This window comes from Haliotis rufescens, unplaced genomic scaffold, assembly GCF_023055435.1.
Source record: "Haliotis rufescens isolate VD_foot unplaced genomic scaffold, xgHalRufe1.0.p SCAF_10, whole genome shotgun sequence".
NCBI classification, from domain to species: domain Eukaryota; kingdom Metazoa; phylum Mollusca; class Gastropoda; order Lepetellida; family Haliotidae; genus Haliotis; species Haliotis rufescens.
In genome coordinates this window covers 25,105,717-25,122,885 of record NW_025963780.1, presented here as the reverse complement: position 1 = coordinate 25,122,885, position 17,169 = coordinate 25,105,717, and the positions used below count along the sequence as shown (strand labels likewise).

Below are 17,169 nucleotides of genomic sequence, written 5' to 3'. Positions count from 1 at the left end.
ATGATATTATATGGGAGACAAATGGGGGATTTTTTTACAGTTCGTTGTATCCGTTTGTTCGCTATATCCGTGTTCCTTATATCGTGTTCTACTGTATGTTGTATAGGCTCAACTGATTGAAAGCTAGTTTATGCAGTGTTTTGTCTGCTGTTGGGCTTCTGTATTGTGTATAACCCTTGGGGATTCCGGGTTAAAATATGTCCCCAGCGACCCAGCTTGTTGTAAGAGGCGACTTAATTCATTGGGTCATCAGGTTCATGACTTGGTTGATTGCATGTCATTGTAGCCCTTCGGCTTGGATCGTTGCTCATAGCGTCAGTCACTGCATTGCTTGGTCCAGACTCGATTATTTACAGGTAGCTTGAATATAGTGGGTTATTAAACTACAAACAAACAACCTGTGTCATGTCACAAGAGCCTGAAGAGACCAAAATAAACGACTAATTGCCCAGAATGGATTTTTCAATATGGCCGCTGTAGCATGTAAACAGATAACTTACACCTTCATCAGCAGAGCTGTCAGTGACGCAAGAATATCAATAGTATCAATATATTACAATGTTATACTAATGTGCCTAACTGGAGTTTTCAATATGGCCGCAGATCTCCCTTGCTCAAGGCCAGCAGTACAGACGAATCAGTTTAAAACAATACAACAGTACTAAACTGTACCACATATCTTCTGACAAGTACAACAGGCATGACAAGTATTGCTGACACAACTTTATTTCAATGTTCAGGTTACCTGCTGTCCAAGTTGTCGCAAGTCTCTCCCTCGCTGTGCCCTCTGTCTCACCAATCTGGGCACAGCCTCGGGGACAGGGGTTGGCGAACTCAAAGGGCACCCAAGTAAGTACCCAGGGCACAGAAATCAAGGGACACCCACACAGATTAACAGGACATTTTGTCTTATAATTAATATTCAATATTGTCAAGAAATTGTCATGTTATCAGCATCATTACTATTTAAAGTAAGATTAAGGACATATTTTCTTAAGCCGTTAGTTTCTTAACAGGAGATTATATCTAAATATCCCTGTGATAAGTTGAATAGTATAGCATCTCAATATCCCTGTGAAAGGTTGAGTAGGATAGTATCTAGATGTCCCTGTGATATGTTTAATATAGTATCTCAATATCCCTGTGAAAGGCTCAGTTGTATATCTCAATATCCCTGTGATATGTTGAGTAGTATAGTATCTCAATATCCCTGTGAAAGGCTCAGTTGTATATCTCAATATCCCTGTGATATGTTGAGTAGTATAGTATCTCAATATCCCTGTGAAAGGTTCAGTTGTATATCTCAATATCCCTGTGATATGTTGAGTAGTATAGTATCTCAATATCCCTGTGAAAGGCTCAGTTGTATATCTCAATATCCCTGTGATATGTTGAGTAGTATAGTATCTCAGTATCCCTGTGAAAGGCTCAGTTGTATATCTCAATATCCCTGTGATATGTTGAGTAGTATAGTATCTCAATATCCCTGTGAAAGGTTCAGTTGTATATCTCAATATCCCTGTGATATGTTGAGTAGTATAGTATCTCAATATCCCTGTGAAAGGTTCAGTTGTATATCTCAATATCCCTGTGATATGTTGAGTAGTATAGTATCTCAGTATCCCTGTGAAAGGCTCAGTTGTATATCTCAATATCCCTGTGATATGTTGAGTAGTATAGTATCTCAATATCCCTGTGAAAGGTTCAGTTGTATATCTCAATATCCCTGTGATATGTTGAGTAGTATAGTATCTCAATATCCCTGTGGAAGGTTGAGTAGTATAGTATCTCCATATTCCTGTGATATGTTTGATATAGTATCTCAATATCCCTGTGAAAGGTTCAGTTGTATATCTCAATATCCCTGCGATATGTTGAGTAGTATAGTATCTCAATATCCCTGTGGAAGGTTGAGTAGTATAGTATCTCCATATTCCTGTGATATGTTTAGTATAGTATCTCAATATCTCTGTGAAAGGTTCAGTAGGATAGTATTTCAATATCCCTGTGATATGTTGAGTAGTATAGTTTCTCGATGTCCCTGTGATATGTTGAGTAGTATAGTATCTCAATGTCTGTGATATATTGAGTAGTATAGTATCTTTATCCCTGTGATATGTTGAGTAGTATAGTATCTCAATGTCTGTGATATATTGAGTCGTATAGTATCTTTATCCCTGCGATATGTTGAGCAGTATAGTATCTCAATATCCCTGTGGAAGGTTGAGTAGTATAGTATCTCCATATTCCTGTGATATGTTTAGTATAGTATCTCAATATCTCTGTGAAAGGTTCAGTAGGATAGTATTTCAATATCCCTGTGATATGTTGAGTAGTATAGTTTCTCGATGTCCCTGTGATATGTTGAGTAGTATAGTATCTCAATGTCTGATATATTGAGTCGTATAGTATCTTTATCCCTGTGATATGTTGAGTAGTATAGTATCTCAATGCCCCTGTGATATGTTGATTTGTATAGTATCCCTGTGATATGTTGAGTAGTATAGTATCTCGATGTCCCTGTGATATGTTGAGTAGTATAGTATCTCAATATCCCTGTGAAAGGTTGAGTAGTATAGTATCCCTGTGATATGTTGAGTAGTATAGTTTCTCGATGTCCCTGTGATATGTTGAGTAGTATAGTATCTCAATGTCTGATATATTGAGTCGTATAGTATCTTTATCCCTGTGATATGTTGAGTAGTATAGTATCTCAATGCCCCTGTGATATGTTGATTTGTATAGTATCCCTGTGATATGTTGAGTAGTATAGTATCTCGATGTCCCTGTGATATGTTGAGTAGTATATCTCAATGTCCCTGTGAAAGGTTGAATACCATAGTATCTCAATATCCCTGTGATATGTTGAGTAGTATAGTATCTCAATATCCCTGTGAAAGGTTGAGTAGTATAGTATCCCTGTGATATGTTGAGTAGTATAGTATCTCAATATCCCTGTGAAAGGTTGAGTAGTATAGTATCCATGTGATATGTTGAGTAGTATAGTATCTCAATATCCCTGTGAAAGGTTGAGTAGTATAGTATCCCTGTGATATGTTGAGTAGTATAGTATCTCAATATCCCTGTGAAAGGTTGAGTAGTATAGTATCCCTGTGATATGTTGAGTGGTATAGTATCCTCCCGTCCCATGTTGGGGATGGACAGCGAGGTCCTGGCTGTGGATTCAATGTGAGTCTGTTTGCAGGCACTGTGAAGATGTCCATGTTTGACGACTGGTTCACCTGGTGTCAGTCCTGTCGACACGGCGGCCATTCCTCTCATATACAGAATTGGTTCAAGTGAGTTCAATGTATCATGTTTGTGTTTGGAATGAGGAGTTTATAAAAAAGTAATTCATACATTTCCCATTGCCCTTATTTTTTACTTAACCTGCATTACTCCTTAAACAACGAGCAATGTGGAAGGAAAAGACGTATTATTACACAAATGTGAGCAAAATTATAAGTTTTGTTTGTTGGTTGTTTTGCTTTGCTTCCACGTTAAATTTCGTCTGCGACCTTATCTTATTATAAGATATTGAAGATCAGGGGTAGAATAGGTCTTCAGCAACTCATGCTTGCTGTATGAGGCAACTATGCCTTGGGTTGTCAGGCTCGCTGACTTGATTGATGCATGTCATCATATCCCAATTGCGTGGATCAATGTTCATGATGTCAATCACTGGACCGCCGTCATATAGCTGGAATATTGCTGAGTGCGGCATTAAACAACAAACAAACAACAGCATCAACTTTGAAGGTTTCTACAGTGGGTCGCTTTATTGGCGATGTTGCGCTGTAGATGGCGATAAATATGGAATGTAATATGCGCAGGAATCAAATGTTCTCACTCGATTATAATATTTTATGGGTTCTTATACTGTCAAACACCCCTTTTGACATATCATAAGGCACCTACCCTTGTAACACATGTGGTGTCTCCTTGGGCAAGTGACTTTGTTCGAAATGTGCCTCTGTTCACCCAGCAGTAAATGGGTACCCGGTAGGATGAGATGGCAATGTGGCTTGGGTTGTATACTCCCCAGGGAGCTGAGAATGATTCTTGAGTGCACATTGATCCACTGACTGGGGTAGTAATAGCGCATTGAGCATTGCCCTGAGTGTTGTGGAAATATGAGCAATATAAATAGCCTATTATTATTATTATTTTATTTATTATTTGTTGTTGTTGTTTTTATTATTATTATCATTATAGACCATTATGAGCTAATGTTGGAAATATTACTGAAACATTCAGCTGAGCTACAGAACCTTATTCTTTGATTCCAACCACATGCTGACTGTTTGTTGTCAGAGACCACTCAGAGTGTCCCGTGACCGACTGCAGCTGCAAGTGTATGAAGATCGACTCGCTGGGCCGTGTGATGGGGAGAGAGAGTACGGCAATGGTGCTCGTGCCAGCCACGTGACATCAAAAGATACCTATATTTAAACTTACATATTATGACTGAAAACTTCATTCTCAGTCTCGTATCTACAGCTTTTGATGACATAGGAAATTGTGATTATTTTTTAAAACATTGTTTGAACTTCATGATAACTTATCTGAAACTTTTGTTGAAATGAAAATTGTGATTTGGAGAAAAATAATAACAGCCATACGCTAATTGTTTTGTTTTGATCATAGCTTGAATAAGCAAATGCATGATGATGAAGTTGAATTAAATTTCTGATAATAATGACATCTGTTTGAGGAATGATGTTGTCAGTCATAAGATCATATATACTGAGGAACCATACCTGTCTATTGAGGGGAGTATTCTCACAGAGTTATCTCCCTTTGACAGGCTGCATGTTTGAATGTTCAAAATACATTTCCCAGACAATACAACTGATTTGTATGAGGAATACGCTTGAAGCTTCAATAAGCTTCAACATTAATTAAACCTATGATTGAGGGATTAAGACCTTTCTTTATGTGCTGGACATGCTCAGGTGCTCTTCTCCCTTTGACCAGCTGCACGTTTGATTTATACTTCGAACATTGAATTATGTCACACGAAATTGAGTTATTTATATCAGAAATGTGATTGACCTTCAGGATGTGTCTATATCCAGACAAGCAATACACTTCACAGAGGACCCTGTCCATCACTGATTTCTTATCATTATAACCTACATTCACATACATCGCCAATCTCATTATATCAGATCTTAGTTCTCGTTAGTGCTCAAAAAAGATCTGAGGACATCCCATAAGGGGTCATGTCAGAACGACCTTTCAAATTCATCCAACCAATCTCAGCGTCACTTACTAGATCATGAAAGTGGTGGTTGGAATGTGTTTTCTAATCATGCAACCTTGAAAAAGTTAACATGGGGTATTCCAATCTAAGTTCTGTCATAATCATCATCTTTCTCTCAGTGGGATATACATTTGAACGGAAGAGATCTTCCATTGCCCTTGGGAAGTACTGCTATACTATCTCAGCCATCTATTCCAGATTTTTGTTTTGTTCATTTTCAAATTTTGAATAAAGAACTGTCAAAATATTTTTCAAAGCAGTCTTGAATGGAAGTCACCAGTTTGAAACAATTGCTGTAAAACTCGATAAGCTGCTTTCTAATTGGCTAGTGTCAACTTCTTGTTAGCAAATTCATTGGTTGGTAAAAGTTCGCAAAAAGTCATTCTTGACATGACCTGAAATGGGATGTCCTCAGATCATTCTATCGGTAGTGAGCACTAAGATCTGATTCTAAATAAGATTGCATGCATCAGCTGTTCTGTGTGACGCTGTTAAACTGCCCTTAGACAATTAAGCAATATGCATTCTCACATTATATCAGCATGATTTGGAAAAATGTGGAAGTTAGAAATGTAAAATAATATTTGTTCTTCGATGCTTGATAGTAGGGTTGCTTGTCATAAGAGGCGACTAACAGGGTCAGGTTTGCTGACTACTGTCATCGCATCCCATTTGCATAGATCAATGCTCATGATGTCAATCACTGGATTGACTGTTCCAGGCTTGGATTACTTACAGACTGTGGTTATATAGCTGGAATTTTGTTGAGTATGAGTTAAACAACAAACACATTGCCGTCAGGTTAGTCTTCCAGGACAAAGGATATGCGATCCTACAAGTATTGGTATGATTGAGTCGTATTTATTGTAAAACTCTATTCACTTCCTTTTCGAGATGGGTTTGAATCCCAGTTCGCCCTGATTATGTGTCTAGGTTTGTCAGCACCATACCTGTGCTCGAGGTTTCAAGGAAGTGGTAAACGTCTAAGACCTCCATCACTTCTGGCTTTCGTCCACACCAAGCCGATACACCGTGATATAACTGATTTTAGCTTTAAACCCAACTCGCTCGCTCATACTGAGACAGTCAATGACAGAATAAGGTTAGAATGCTTGGCATGAATGTTCCCCAAAGAGTATCCCATAGCAACTATGGACAACACATGGCCTTCCATCCTTGTCAGGGGCAGTCAGGTAGCCTAGTGGTTAAAGCGTTCACTCGTCACGCCGAAGACCCGGGTTCGATTCCCGACAATGTGTGAAGCCCATTTCTGGTGTTCCCAGCCGTGATATTGCTGGAATATTGCCAAAAGCGGCGTAAAACCATAATCACTCACTCACTCCAGGCCTTGGATCACATCTCACAGCTTCAAACCAGGGTTACAAGGATCCAGTCTTTTGTGCTGCAAATTGCTGTGCAGAGTTGTGGCCCTTAGCTTTGCCAGGATCCACTAGCTGTGCATTTGAATCCAGGTATTGTTCCATTTATGATCCTTGGTCAGCACAATACCATGGGTTTCACGAGTAGTGTGATTGTATGCCAATACAGTTCAGGGTCAAACCCCACCCACTCACTCACCCTATACGGTCTTCAGAACATGAAAGTGATGAATGAGAGTTATTGTATCATCTGGACAGTGCAATCATTGTGAATATATGAAACCCAAAGCTTGTATTGTATCTTGTATATAATAAACAATCTATTGTATTCCTGCGTGTCATGTTCATGTTACAGTATTGGGGTGTTGATGAAGTCTCAGTGGCCATACTATGCTGTGTGTGCCAACCCCCATTTTGTATGCCAGATGCCAAGCCTTGTTAAGTGGTATTTTGGAAGTCTTAATGCTGGAAGCCATGAAATGTTTATCTGGTATACGGACACCAATATTTCAACGTTGAAACATATTTTTTTCTTGCAAAGAGTGACAAATCAGCCAAATAGCCCTAAACTTTTGTGCATGCATGGTCATGCATTGTATGTGAAAATCCCAGTCTAATGTACTTGTGGGGGCACAGGTGGCCCAGATGTCTAAGGTGCCACGATTCACTGTGCAGAGTTGCGTCCCTTGCGCATGCCAGAAACCTATGATTGTGGGTTCGAATCCGGGTTCGCCCTGATTATGTTTCTAGGTTTGTCACCACCATACCCATCCTCGTGGGTTTCACCGAATGGTAAACGTCTGAGACCTGCATCACTTCGGGCTTTCCTACCACATTAAGCTGACACGCCGTGATATGACTGGAATACTGTTAAAAGCGGCGTGAAACCCAACTCACTCACTCATTCAATAATTTACTCGCAACAGATATGTACACAAACAAGACTCAATATTTCTTAACCTGGATACCTCAATGGTAGAGGTTGGCACCCAGTACCGAGTTGTTGTGAATGTCGGCAGAGATACAAGGCTCTCTACAGTATAACAGCTGAGATATTGCTCACTCCTTCAGTATTCAGAGCTTTACAACCGCATCAGATAAGCTCTATTTTGCTCTTGCTCACTTCAGCTGCTACAGTAAAACAGACAAGATGTGCCTCCCTTAAGACTGTTCTCTGTAGTAACAGCTGAGACATATTGTCATGCAAGCATTTTCCTCAACACACAAGTGTATCCACACCAGACCTGAAAATTTGGCACCACGATGGGAGTTGGAATAATGCTGTTTGCAGCAGTATACAAATTCACTTGCTTATGCCACATACTTTCAAAGGGACAATCATGACGATTGTCTCGCAAACATTGCTAAGCATTAGAAAAAACCACAAGAACAGAAAAGATGTTGCATATACACTTTTAATCATTATTCACAAGATGTCGGGTACATCACTTTGACAATGTATCTAATTAATCTGACTTTGAAAATAATGAATTGTTTGCTAGGCATTACTCAGAAGTTGACAGATGACAAAGTAGACACAATTTATGGATAACAAGGCGACTTTTCGGTGTAGATCCTTATACTGTTGTCAAGCAAGGATCTATTCCGAAACGTTGCCTTAAAAGTATTAAAGAAGTTGTTATCCATAAATTGTGTCTACTTTGTTGAAAATAATGCTAAGAAAATAATCATGATAACTGCCACCTATGGATAAAACGTGTGAATACCTATTCCTTGACCATAAATATACAAGTGGCTAACCTGATTTTTAACAGCCATATTTGCAAGACTACAAGAAAGAATACATAACTTTGTATCGGGATTTTTGAAAATCAGATGCTGATATTTACAGGCATACACCAACCATCACGGAGACAAAACACTGTTCAGTACCGATGCATATCGGCAGCTGGCTCCCCAGCTCGTCACAACTTGATCTGGCACATCTGGTACAGGTCAGCGAGTCTTGGCCACTCCACCATGTCCACACACACACATATTAGTCCATAGCTACTTAACACAGAGACTCCTCTCTGCTTCTCATTGCTTGACCCCAATCTGGTAGTGGTCAGGCAGTCTGGTCATCAATTCCACTGCCTGGTTGTACATCTGCATATCTAGTAGGGAAGGAAATAAAGTTGTCAGATATATTTTTGTTTACTGATGAGTTTGTTTGTTTGTTGTTTTACGTCGCACTCAGCAATATTCCAGCTATACGACGGTGGTCTGTAAATAATCGAGTCTGGGTCAGATAATCCAGTGATTGACATCATGGGCATCGATCTATGCAATTGGGGTCGATGACATGCATCAACTAAGTCAGCGAGCCTGACCGCCCGATCCCATCTTCCCTGACTATAAAAATCCAGTTTCCACCCTTGCCTAACTAGGCTGGTATTATGGAGTTACATTTTGGCTGGACTAACGAGTCTATGCATAGTCCAATCAAAGTTGCGCACCGAAATCAAAATCCGGTTCGTAAACTGTCGTGCAGATTTCGGTCGATTGAACGATTTGCAAAGCATGTGCATCGCTAACTCGTTGTCAGCAGATATTTTCCAAATCTTTTTATGTTTTTAATCAAGGTGCTCATGTGATTGATGCATATCGCGATGTAAGACCTGTTTAATCACAATATAGATCTTGATTATCGAGCAGATCGTCCTGACTCGGTGCCACCATTTAGTGTGAAGCAAACGCAAATGATACGAGAGGTGGAATCTGATCGGTCCATAGGAGAGGCTTAGAAGGGACATAACTGGTAATAGCCACTGGTGGCGCTACGATCGAGCCCAGTAATTCCAGCCTAGTTCGGCAAGGGTGGAAACTGGACTTTTAAAGTCAGTTAATGCTCTTGCCTCGGGAAGATGGCCCGATCCCGGTAGTTGTCTCTTCCAACAAGCATTGTCGCTTTCACGGCAAGCATGGGTTGCTAAAGACCTATTCTACCCCAGATCAGTAGGGTTTGACTTTGCTTTCAACTGTATTTCAGTTATTTCCTGTGGGAGCAAAGTTTGTATCACTTTGGTGAAAAACATGAGCATGGACAAGATGCTGACAAACCAAGAAACATAATCAAGGTTCCTGGCATACCTAAGGGACACAACTGTGCACACCAAAAAGGGATGCCTTCAGATTGTGACCCTGATTTAGTCCTGCACAAGGTATAAAAATAAACAACTTAAACATATTGGGCTTGATTGATTATGTGTCTACTAAGCACACCATACTTGTTTGTATTCATACATTGATATATATTTTATGAGCATTTTTCCGATTATGTTTATACATGATACATATACATATATCAGACCACCTCCGTGGTCTAGTGGTAGAGCGTCTCCCCAGAGAGAGGAAGGTCCAGGTTTCGATCCCTGGCCTCATCATACCAAAAGAGGTTAAAAGATGGTACTTGTTACCCTGTCTGGAGCTCTGGGGCTAGAACAAGGACTGGTCGGCTTGGGGTCAGTATACTGTGGCCGAGTGGTGTATTTATGTTAAACTGTGGTATGGTATCTCAGTTACCTTGCACTATAAATCAGCATCAGTCTGGACAAAAAGCATCAAAACTCTTTATGGAGTGTATAATGTGCACCCCCTTCTACCCAGCTGTGTTTTTTGGAAAAAAAGTGTGCACTATACTCAAGAAAATACGGTGGTATAAGCAGCTCCCTCCCACCCTCCCACACACATGCATGCACGCACGTCGCTATATAAGTGCAACAATCTTGGACGCAATGTTAAACCCAATTTCACCTCGCCTATGAGCATTTTCTAGAAAGTATATCATCCAACCCAAATTTGTATTGATTTGGCCACCCACATTTTGGTATAGCATATAATGCATATCACGTCGGGGAAGCATAGGAGAGCAAGTTACATGATAACCACATAGCACAACCAGCAGCTGACCTACCAAAAGTATTCGATGCTTGTTCAGGAAACAGAACATAGTGGTCACACACGATGCCGGAGCCTCGCTCATCAACCTTGCCGTGGATCTCTGTCAACCCTGCCACGTACTCTGTCAGCTGAAACACGATCATTTACAATGAGTGAGTGAGTTTGGTTTTACTCAGCTTTTAGCAATATTCCAGCAATATCACAGCGGCGGACACCAGAAATGGGCTTCACACATTGCACCCATGGTGGGAATCGAACCCAGGTCTTCGGCATGACGAACTAACGCTTTAACCACTAGGCTACCCGACTGCCCCGTAATGAGGAAGAAAATCCCGAAGTTCTACATGATTACCTACCACTTTAGCATGTTTAGTGAAACCCACTAGCATGGTGCAGACAGACCAAGGATTCAAACCCACAATCATTGGATCCTGGCAGGCCCAAGGGCCACAACTGTGCACAGCAAATTGTGGTATCACAGACGACTGGGCCACCAGTTCACCTCAAATGTGATTAAAGAAACCATTGTTTAAGCTGAAGTATGCAAGGTAGGACTGCCAGATAATGGCTGATTCCCATGTGCACTTACAGGTTCCTGCATGGTGATTTTAATTTCCTTTCCGTCTCCAGTAGCCAGTGTCAGGCCAAGGCCGCTGCTGTCCACCTGCAACAACGAAATAAACTGTCCACTATGAATGTGAGCATGTTTTACAATGTTTCCTTAAGAAATAAACGACAAGTGGGGTTTGTTTATTTCTTCAATGAAATATCAACATTACATGCAGCCTCTTTAAGGATGTTAGTAAAAAGTACAAGCTTTAGAAATATTTACCCATATTTAAATAATGATGACTCCCTGAATAGAATCTGACCCACGGCAATGTCGGACAAGTCCAGCGGTCGCGCTATAGCGCAGTAATTGAGTGAGTATTGTTTTAAGATGCTTTTAGCAATATTCCAGCAACAGCCCAGAAATGGGCTTCATACATTGTACCCAGGGTACCCGGGTACCCATCAAACCCGGGTCTTTGGCGTGACGACCGAACACTTTAACCAATAGGCTACCCCACCGCCCCTCTTGGCAACTGAGCTGATGGTAGCACTCAGGCTGCGCCCGGTAAACTGCATTGTTGCCAGGGAGTAATGCACTCTACCTGGCGCACTTTTTCAGATCCAGTTAGCGCTGCGGGGACTCAAATGCGGTTCGCCAGATCACCATCTTGGCTAATTAATGTGCTATAGCAGGGTAATTGAGCGGATGATACTGGTAGTGCTCGGGCTGTGCCTGGTCTACTGCATTGTTGCCCTTGCATTTGCTGCAGGATTTAGATCATGTTATATCATGATGTTTATATAGACCTAAATCTAAATTGCTATTTTCGATTTGGATTACGAAATTTCACATTTGAGGAATTTGTTTACGAACTCGTTTGGGTTACGAAATTACCGCAGCCCCTGTTCAACAATCATTTTCAATACAACTCAACCCTAGCGACTAACGTTTAATTATCATTAGTGAATTACTGACAAAACGTTTTCATACACATGCATAGGGCCTACAGAGTGACTTATTCAGCCTATTTCTGGCTCTGGCGCTACTTACATTTTTGGCCATTCCTAGGGCGCACACCTGTCTTCCTGAGTAAGAAGACAAGAGCGATGCATTTACTCTTGGGCGAGAAAATTCGTTGTCCATGTCTGTTTTATAAAAGTAAGACGTTCCCACGAACACAACAATCTGCAAACTTCGCGGGAAATTCTTCAGCGGAAGCTGCTGATTTCACTTCCGGCTCCATCATAGTATATTCAGAATAACATATCTCAAGATTCGGTTCAGTACATAAAGAGGTTTGCCAATCAAATTCATTTTTAATCTTACTCAGTACATAATACAAAATACGAGGAAAATTAATAAAAAAAACCGAAATACTATATGGCGTTAGATATGAATGTTCAGTTAAATTTATATACATCCAAATTTACTTTAGAATTTGTTTTATGGATGATAGTATATACAAGTACCTGTCATCCCCCTTGTGTTGTATTTCGAGGTATAAGCACTACAACATGATTCATATTACATGGTAGACGCCGATTGAGTCAGCTTCTTATTCTGCCAGTTGCCCAACATCGTTCAGACATTTAATAGTGACATATTTGCAAGAAAAGACTTAATCTGCGTGTGTCAGCCCATCTTCGAAACAGAAAGTAAGTTTGAATATCAAAAACATTAACGTCATACGTCAACCAGCTTGTCAGATCATTGATACTACATACGGTATGTTAGGTTAGGTTAGGTCCATGGTTAGATTTAAAAAACGAACGAACATATGGATGTAATGAAACAAGTGTGTAAACTGGTAATACATGTAGAACGCTGGCAGCAATCTATGTTATGTCAATAAATGCTCCTGATATTTAGGCCTACATATCAAGAATTCTCTTAATTCTTTATCTTAATTCATAAATTATTTTGTGACCCCAAAAGGCTGTTTTGTAATGTAAACATTTACCTTTGTCATTTTTGTGGATGACAGAAAATGATTTATTAATGGCTAATGGCAGTCCCAACAGTTGAATGTCAATTTATAGTGAATGTCAGGTGTCATGAAAATTATATTTTTTAAAAAGACATGTTCGCGCTAAAAAGACTAGACAGAGCCAGTGACTGAGGGAGAGAGTGAAGACAGGTTCCAGATGTTTACCACTTTCAGTGAATTAAATGGATCATGGTATTCATAATTATGGTAAAATGGAGAATTAAATGGATCAATGGTATTCATAATTATGGTAGAATGGAGAATTAAATGGATCAGTGGTATTCATAATTATGGTAGAATGGAGATATGATACACTGCAGGATGATATGGGTTGTCAAACTTTATTTTGGTTTTGATGAGAAAGATGATGAGCCCCTAACTGTTGTTTGGAATACCCTGTTATAACCTTTTCGAGGTTGCATGGTTAGAAAAAACCCATTCCGACTGTCACTTTCCCGATGCTCTGAACTAAGATCTGATATTAATGAGATTGCCTCCCACATTAACATGATCAAGCTGACATCCTGTGTTATTACTGAAATACTGTTATAAGTGGCGTTAAACCAAACTCACTCTCCTATCATTGATTGTCTGCTTCTGCTACAGGTACCTGGTGCTAGATGTGAGCCACACAGAGGAGTCAATGTTGCAGTCAGTGTTCAGCAGGTTAAAGTTGCTACCCCAAAGTCAGACTAAGGATGTTACCCGTTATCCCCCTGATGGTAACCATGACGATCGTGAAGAAGATGGGTTCTTGATGATTGGTGAAACTGCTAGTGATCGTACTACCGTCACTCATCAACAGTATGTTGATCAGCACAGAATGCATTCACCTCCAGACTACGCACAGGTAGGATATAGCTTTATCGGGTTGAGAAATATTATGACAGAAATTGCCCCTGGATATTTTCAAAACCATTGCTTTAAGAGGGATGGTATTATAACATTTACTGTAATATAAGTTTTAGACATGTTTAGAATTTGTTTGATTATGAACTCAAAGGTAACCTTGGTAACACTTTTTATGAAACTGATTCCTTTGTCATCATGTTTGTATACATGAAAAATGAGGCCAATAAAAAGTCAATACCAAAGTCACCGATGTTTTTGTTTTGCTGAATGCACGCTTCTTTGTCCTGTGTATCCTAGAAAATCAGGTTACCGTAATTAATGTTCATTAAAAAAGAGAGAAGAAAATGCGACCTGACAACATCTAGAACATCCTTTTCCACATGTTTTTTTGTCAAAAACATGAAAGTGTATAAGCGAAGGGTTCTTGTCATATAAACAACAAAAAATTAAAACAATATTTCTAAGTTTTCCCCAATTTGAAATTTAGTATTTCATTCCTTGATCAGTTTAAGATTGCAAATGTATAGTTTAAGGCCTAAGGACCAATTATTTAATGGTCTGTTTAAATGACTACTTTTTTTTCAGACCCAAATGGAGCAACCTCCCGGCTACCAAGGTGCAATGACAACAGGCGTAGTGGGAATGAACATGCAGTTGTCTCCCCTTGATATGTTTTCCAACAACAACCACATGTTGCCTCTGGCTGACATCCCGTTCCAACTGGCACCACATCTGTCTTTATTGCAGAGACTGGACTCACTGGACAACCGGCTTGGGTTACAGACGTCCACATTAGATTTGTCCAAATATGATTATGACTTTAGCTATGAGTTGAAATACTTGCAGGAATTTGGGTAGTGGTATTTTTTGAGTGAAGGCAAAGAGAATCAATCCAGTCTGAGATTACTGCGACAATAATGACAGAGTTACTCCCCTTTGTTCAAGGATTTATATGAGAGGTGCATGTGACAGTGTGGGTTCAAATACTATTTGTCGCAAGTCTCGTACCCCAGTGCAATATTTCAAGGGAGACAAGTATTTGACACATTGTACACTCAGGATGAATAGATAGACCCAATGGTTAGGCACTTACAAATACTCCATCTTAACTAGTTTTGTAGAGACAAGAGTCTCCGTTGTATATGGTGCTGCAATTTGCTGTGCAGAGTTGCATTCCTTAGGCGTGCCAGAAACCTATGATTGTGGTTTAATATCCCAGATTCTCCCTAATAATGGTTCTTCGTTTGTCAGCACTTAGTATATATTCAGAATATATTTGAATATCAGTGCTGATCAGTGTTTGAAATAAATATAAAACCCAACAAGACAGCCTGGCAGGTTGCTCATAATTGTTGCCTGCCCATCTTCCAAGTTACCTGCCCGCATTCAGACATTTTTTTATTTTGTTAAATCAAAAAAAAATGTTGATACAAATCACATCTTGATTAAGTTGAAACAATGCAAAACAATCACTTTAGAATCTACGAGAAGTTAAGATAAAACTGAATACATAAGTACTGGTAGTCTTAAAATTATCTGCCAGAACTTCGGGCAGGTTTCAGGAAAATGTCATGCAGCCCGACAGAAAAGTTACCAGCAATGTTCACTGGACACTGACAAGCAAACTCACTCACTTACCATCGGGCAGGTTTCAGGAAAATGTCATGCAGCCCGACAGAAAAGTTACCAACAATGGTCACTGGATGCTGACAAGCAAACTCACTCACTCACCATCGGGCAGGTTTCAGGACAATGTCATGCAGCCCGACAGAAAAGTTACCAACAATGGTCACTGGACGCTGACAAGCAAACTCACTCACTCACCATCGGGCAGGTTTCAGGACAATGTCATGCAGCCCGACAGAAAAGTTACCAACAATGGTCACTGGACGCTGACAAGCAAACTCACTCACTCACCATCGGGCAGGTTTCAGGACAATGTCATGCAGCCCGACAGAAAAGTTACCAACAATGGTCACTGGACGCTGACAAGCAAACTCACTCACTCACCATCGGGCAGGTTTCAGGACAATGTCATGCAGCCCGACAGAAAAGTTACCAACAATGGTCACTGGATGCTGACAAGCAAACTCACTCACTCACCATCGGGCAGGTTTCAGGACAATGTCATGCAGCCCGACAGAAAAGTTACCAACAATGGTCACTGGACGCTGACAAGCAAACTCACTCACTCACCATCGGGCAGGTTTCAGGACAATGTCATGCAGCCCGACAGAAAAGTTACCAACAATGGTCACTGGACGCTGACAAGCAAACTCACTCACTCACCATCGGGCAGGTTTCAGGACAATGTCATGCAGCCCGACAGAAAAGTTACCAACAATGGTCACTGGACGCTGACAAGCAAACTCACTCACTCACCATCGGGCAGGTTTCAGGACAATGTCATGCAGCCCGACAGAAAAGTTACCAACAATGGACACAGGACGCTGACAAGCAAACTCACTCACTCACCGTCGGGCAAGTTTCAGGACAATGTCATGCAGCCCGACAGAAAAGTTACCAACAATGGTCACTGGACGCTGACAAGCAAACTCACTCACTCACCATCGGGCAGGTTAAAGGAAAATGTCATTCAGCCCGACAGAAAAGCTACCAACAATGGTCACTGGACGCTGACAAGCAAACTCACTCACTCACCATCGGGCAGGTTTCAGGACAATGTCATGCAGCCCGACAGAAAAGTTACCAACAATGGTCACAGGACGCTGACAAGCAAACTCACTCACTCACCATCGGGCAGGTTTCAGGACAATGTCATGCAGCCCGACAGAAAAGTTACCAACAATGGACACTGGACGCTGACAAGCAAACTCACTCACTCACCATCGGGCAGGTTTCAGGACAATGTCATGCAGCCCGACAGAAAAGTTACCAACAATGGACACAGGACGCTGACAAGCAAACTCACTCACTCACCGTCGGGCAAGTTTCAGGACAATGTCATGCAGCCCGACAGAAAAGTTACCAACAATGGTCACTGGACGCTGACAAGCAAACTCACTCACTCACCATCGGGCAGGTTAAAGGAAAATGTCATTCAGCCCGACAGAAAAGCTACCAACAATGGTCACTGGACGCTGACAAGCAAACTCACTCACTCACCATCGGGCAGGTTTCAGGACAATGTCATGCAGCCCGACAGAAAAGTTACCAACAATGGTCACTGGACGCTGACAAGCAAACTCACTCACTCACCATCGGGCAG

At 40.8% G+C, this 17,169-nt stretch overlaps 3 protein-coding genes across 4 annotated transcripts in view; 2 read left to right on the top strand and 1 right to left on the bottom strand.

Moving 5' to 3' along the window:
- Nucleotides 1-6,973, top strand: part of LOC124117117 (GATOR complex protein MIOS-like) — a 41,292-nt gene extending 34,319 nt beyond the window's left edge. Inside the window, exons 26-28 of the mRNA XM_046478849.2 lie at nt 741-849; nt 3,206-3,299; nt 4,315-6,973. Coding sequence (XP_046334805.1) covers nt 741-849; nt 3,206-3,299; nt 4,315-4,429 — 318 coding nt within the window. The 3' untranslated portion in view covers nt 4,430-6,973. The remainder of the gene's footprint in view (nt 1-740; nt 850-3,205; nt 3,300-4,314) is intronic.
- Nucleotides 6,974-8,042: 1,069 nt separating this feature from the next.
- LOC124117116 (replication protein A 14 kDa subunit-like) lies at nt 8,043-12,343 on the bottom strand. The gene is made up of 4 exons (XM_046478848.2): nt 12,152-12,343; nt 11,138-11,212; nt 10,562-10,676; nt 8,043-8,762 (listed from the first exon to the last, which is right to left on the bottom strand). The coding sequence occupies exons 1-4, from the start codon at nt 12,242-12,244 to the stop codon at nt 8,686-8,688; spliced, it is 360 nt and encodes a 119-aa protein (XP_046334804.1). The 5' UTR covers nt 12,245-12,343; the 3' UTR covers nt 8,043-8,685.
- On the top strand, nt 11,155-15,436 carry LOC124117115. 2 transcript variants are annotated; one of them, XM_046478846.2, is made up of 3 exons: nt 11,155-11,245; nt 13,695-13,938; nt 14,526-15,436. In XM_046478846.2, coding segments are annotated over exons 1-3 (519 nt in total). In that variant the 5' UTR covers nt 11,155-11,243; the 3' UTR covers nt 14,799-15,436. The 2 variants fall into 2 exon arrangements, with proteins under 2 accessions (XP_046334802.2, XP_048244700.1); XM_048388743.1 differs by lacking the exon at nt 11,155-11,245 and adding an exon at nt 12,565-12,756.
- The last annotated feature ends 1,733 nt before the right edge of the window (nt 15,437-17,169 follow it).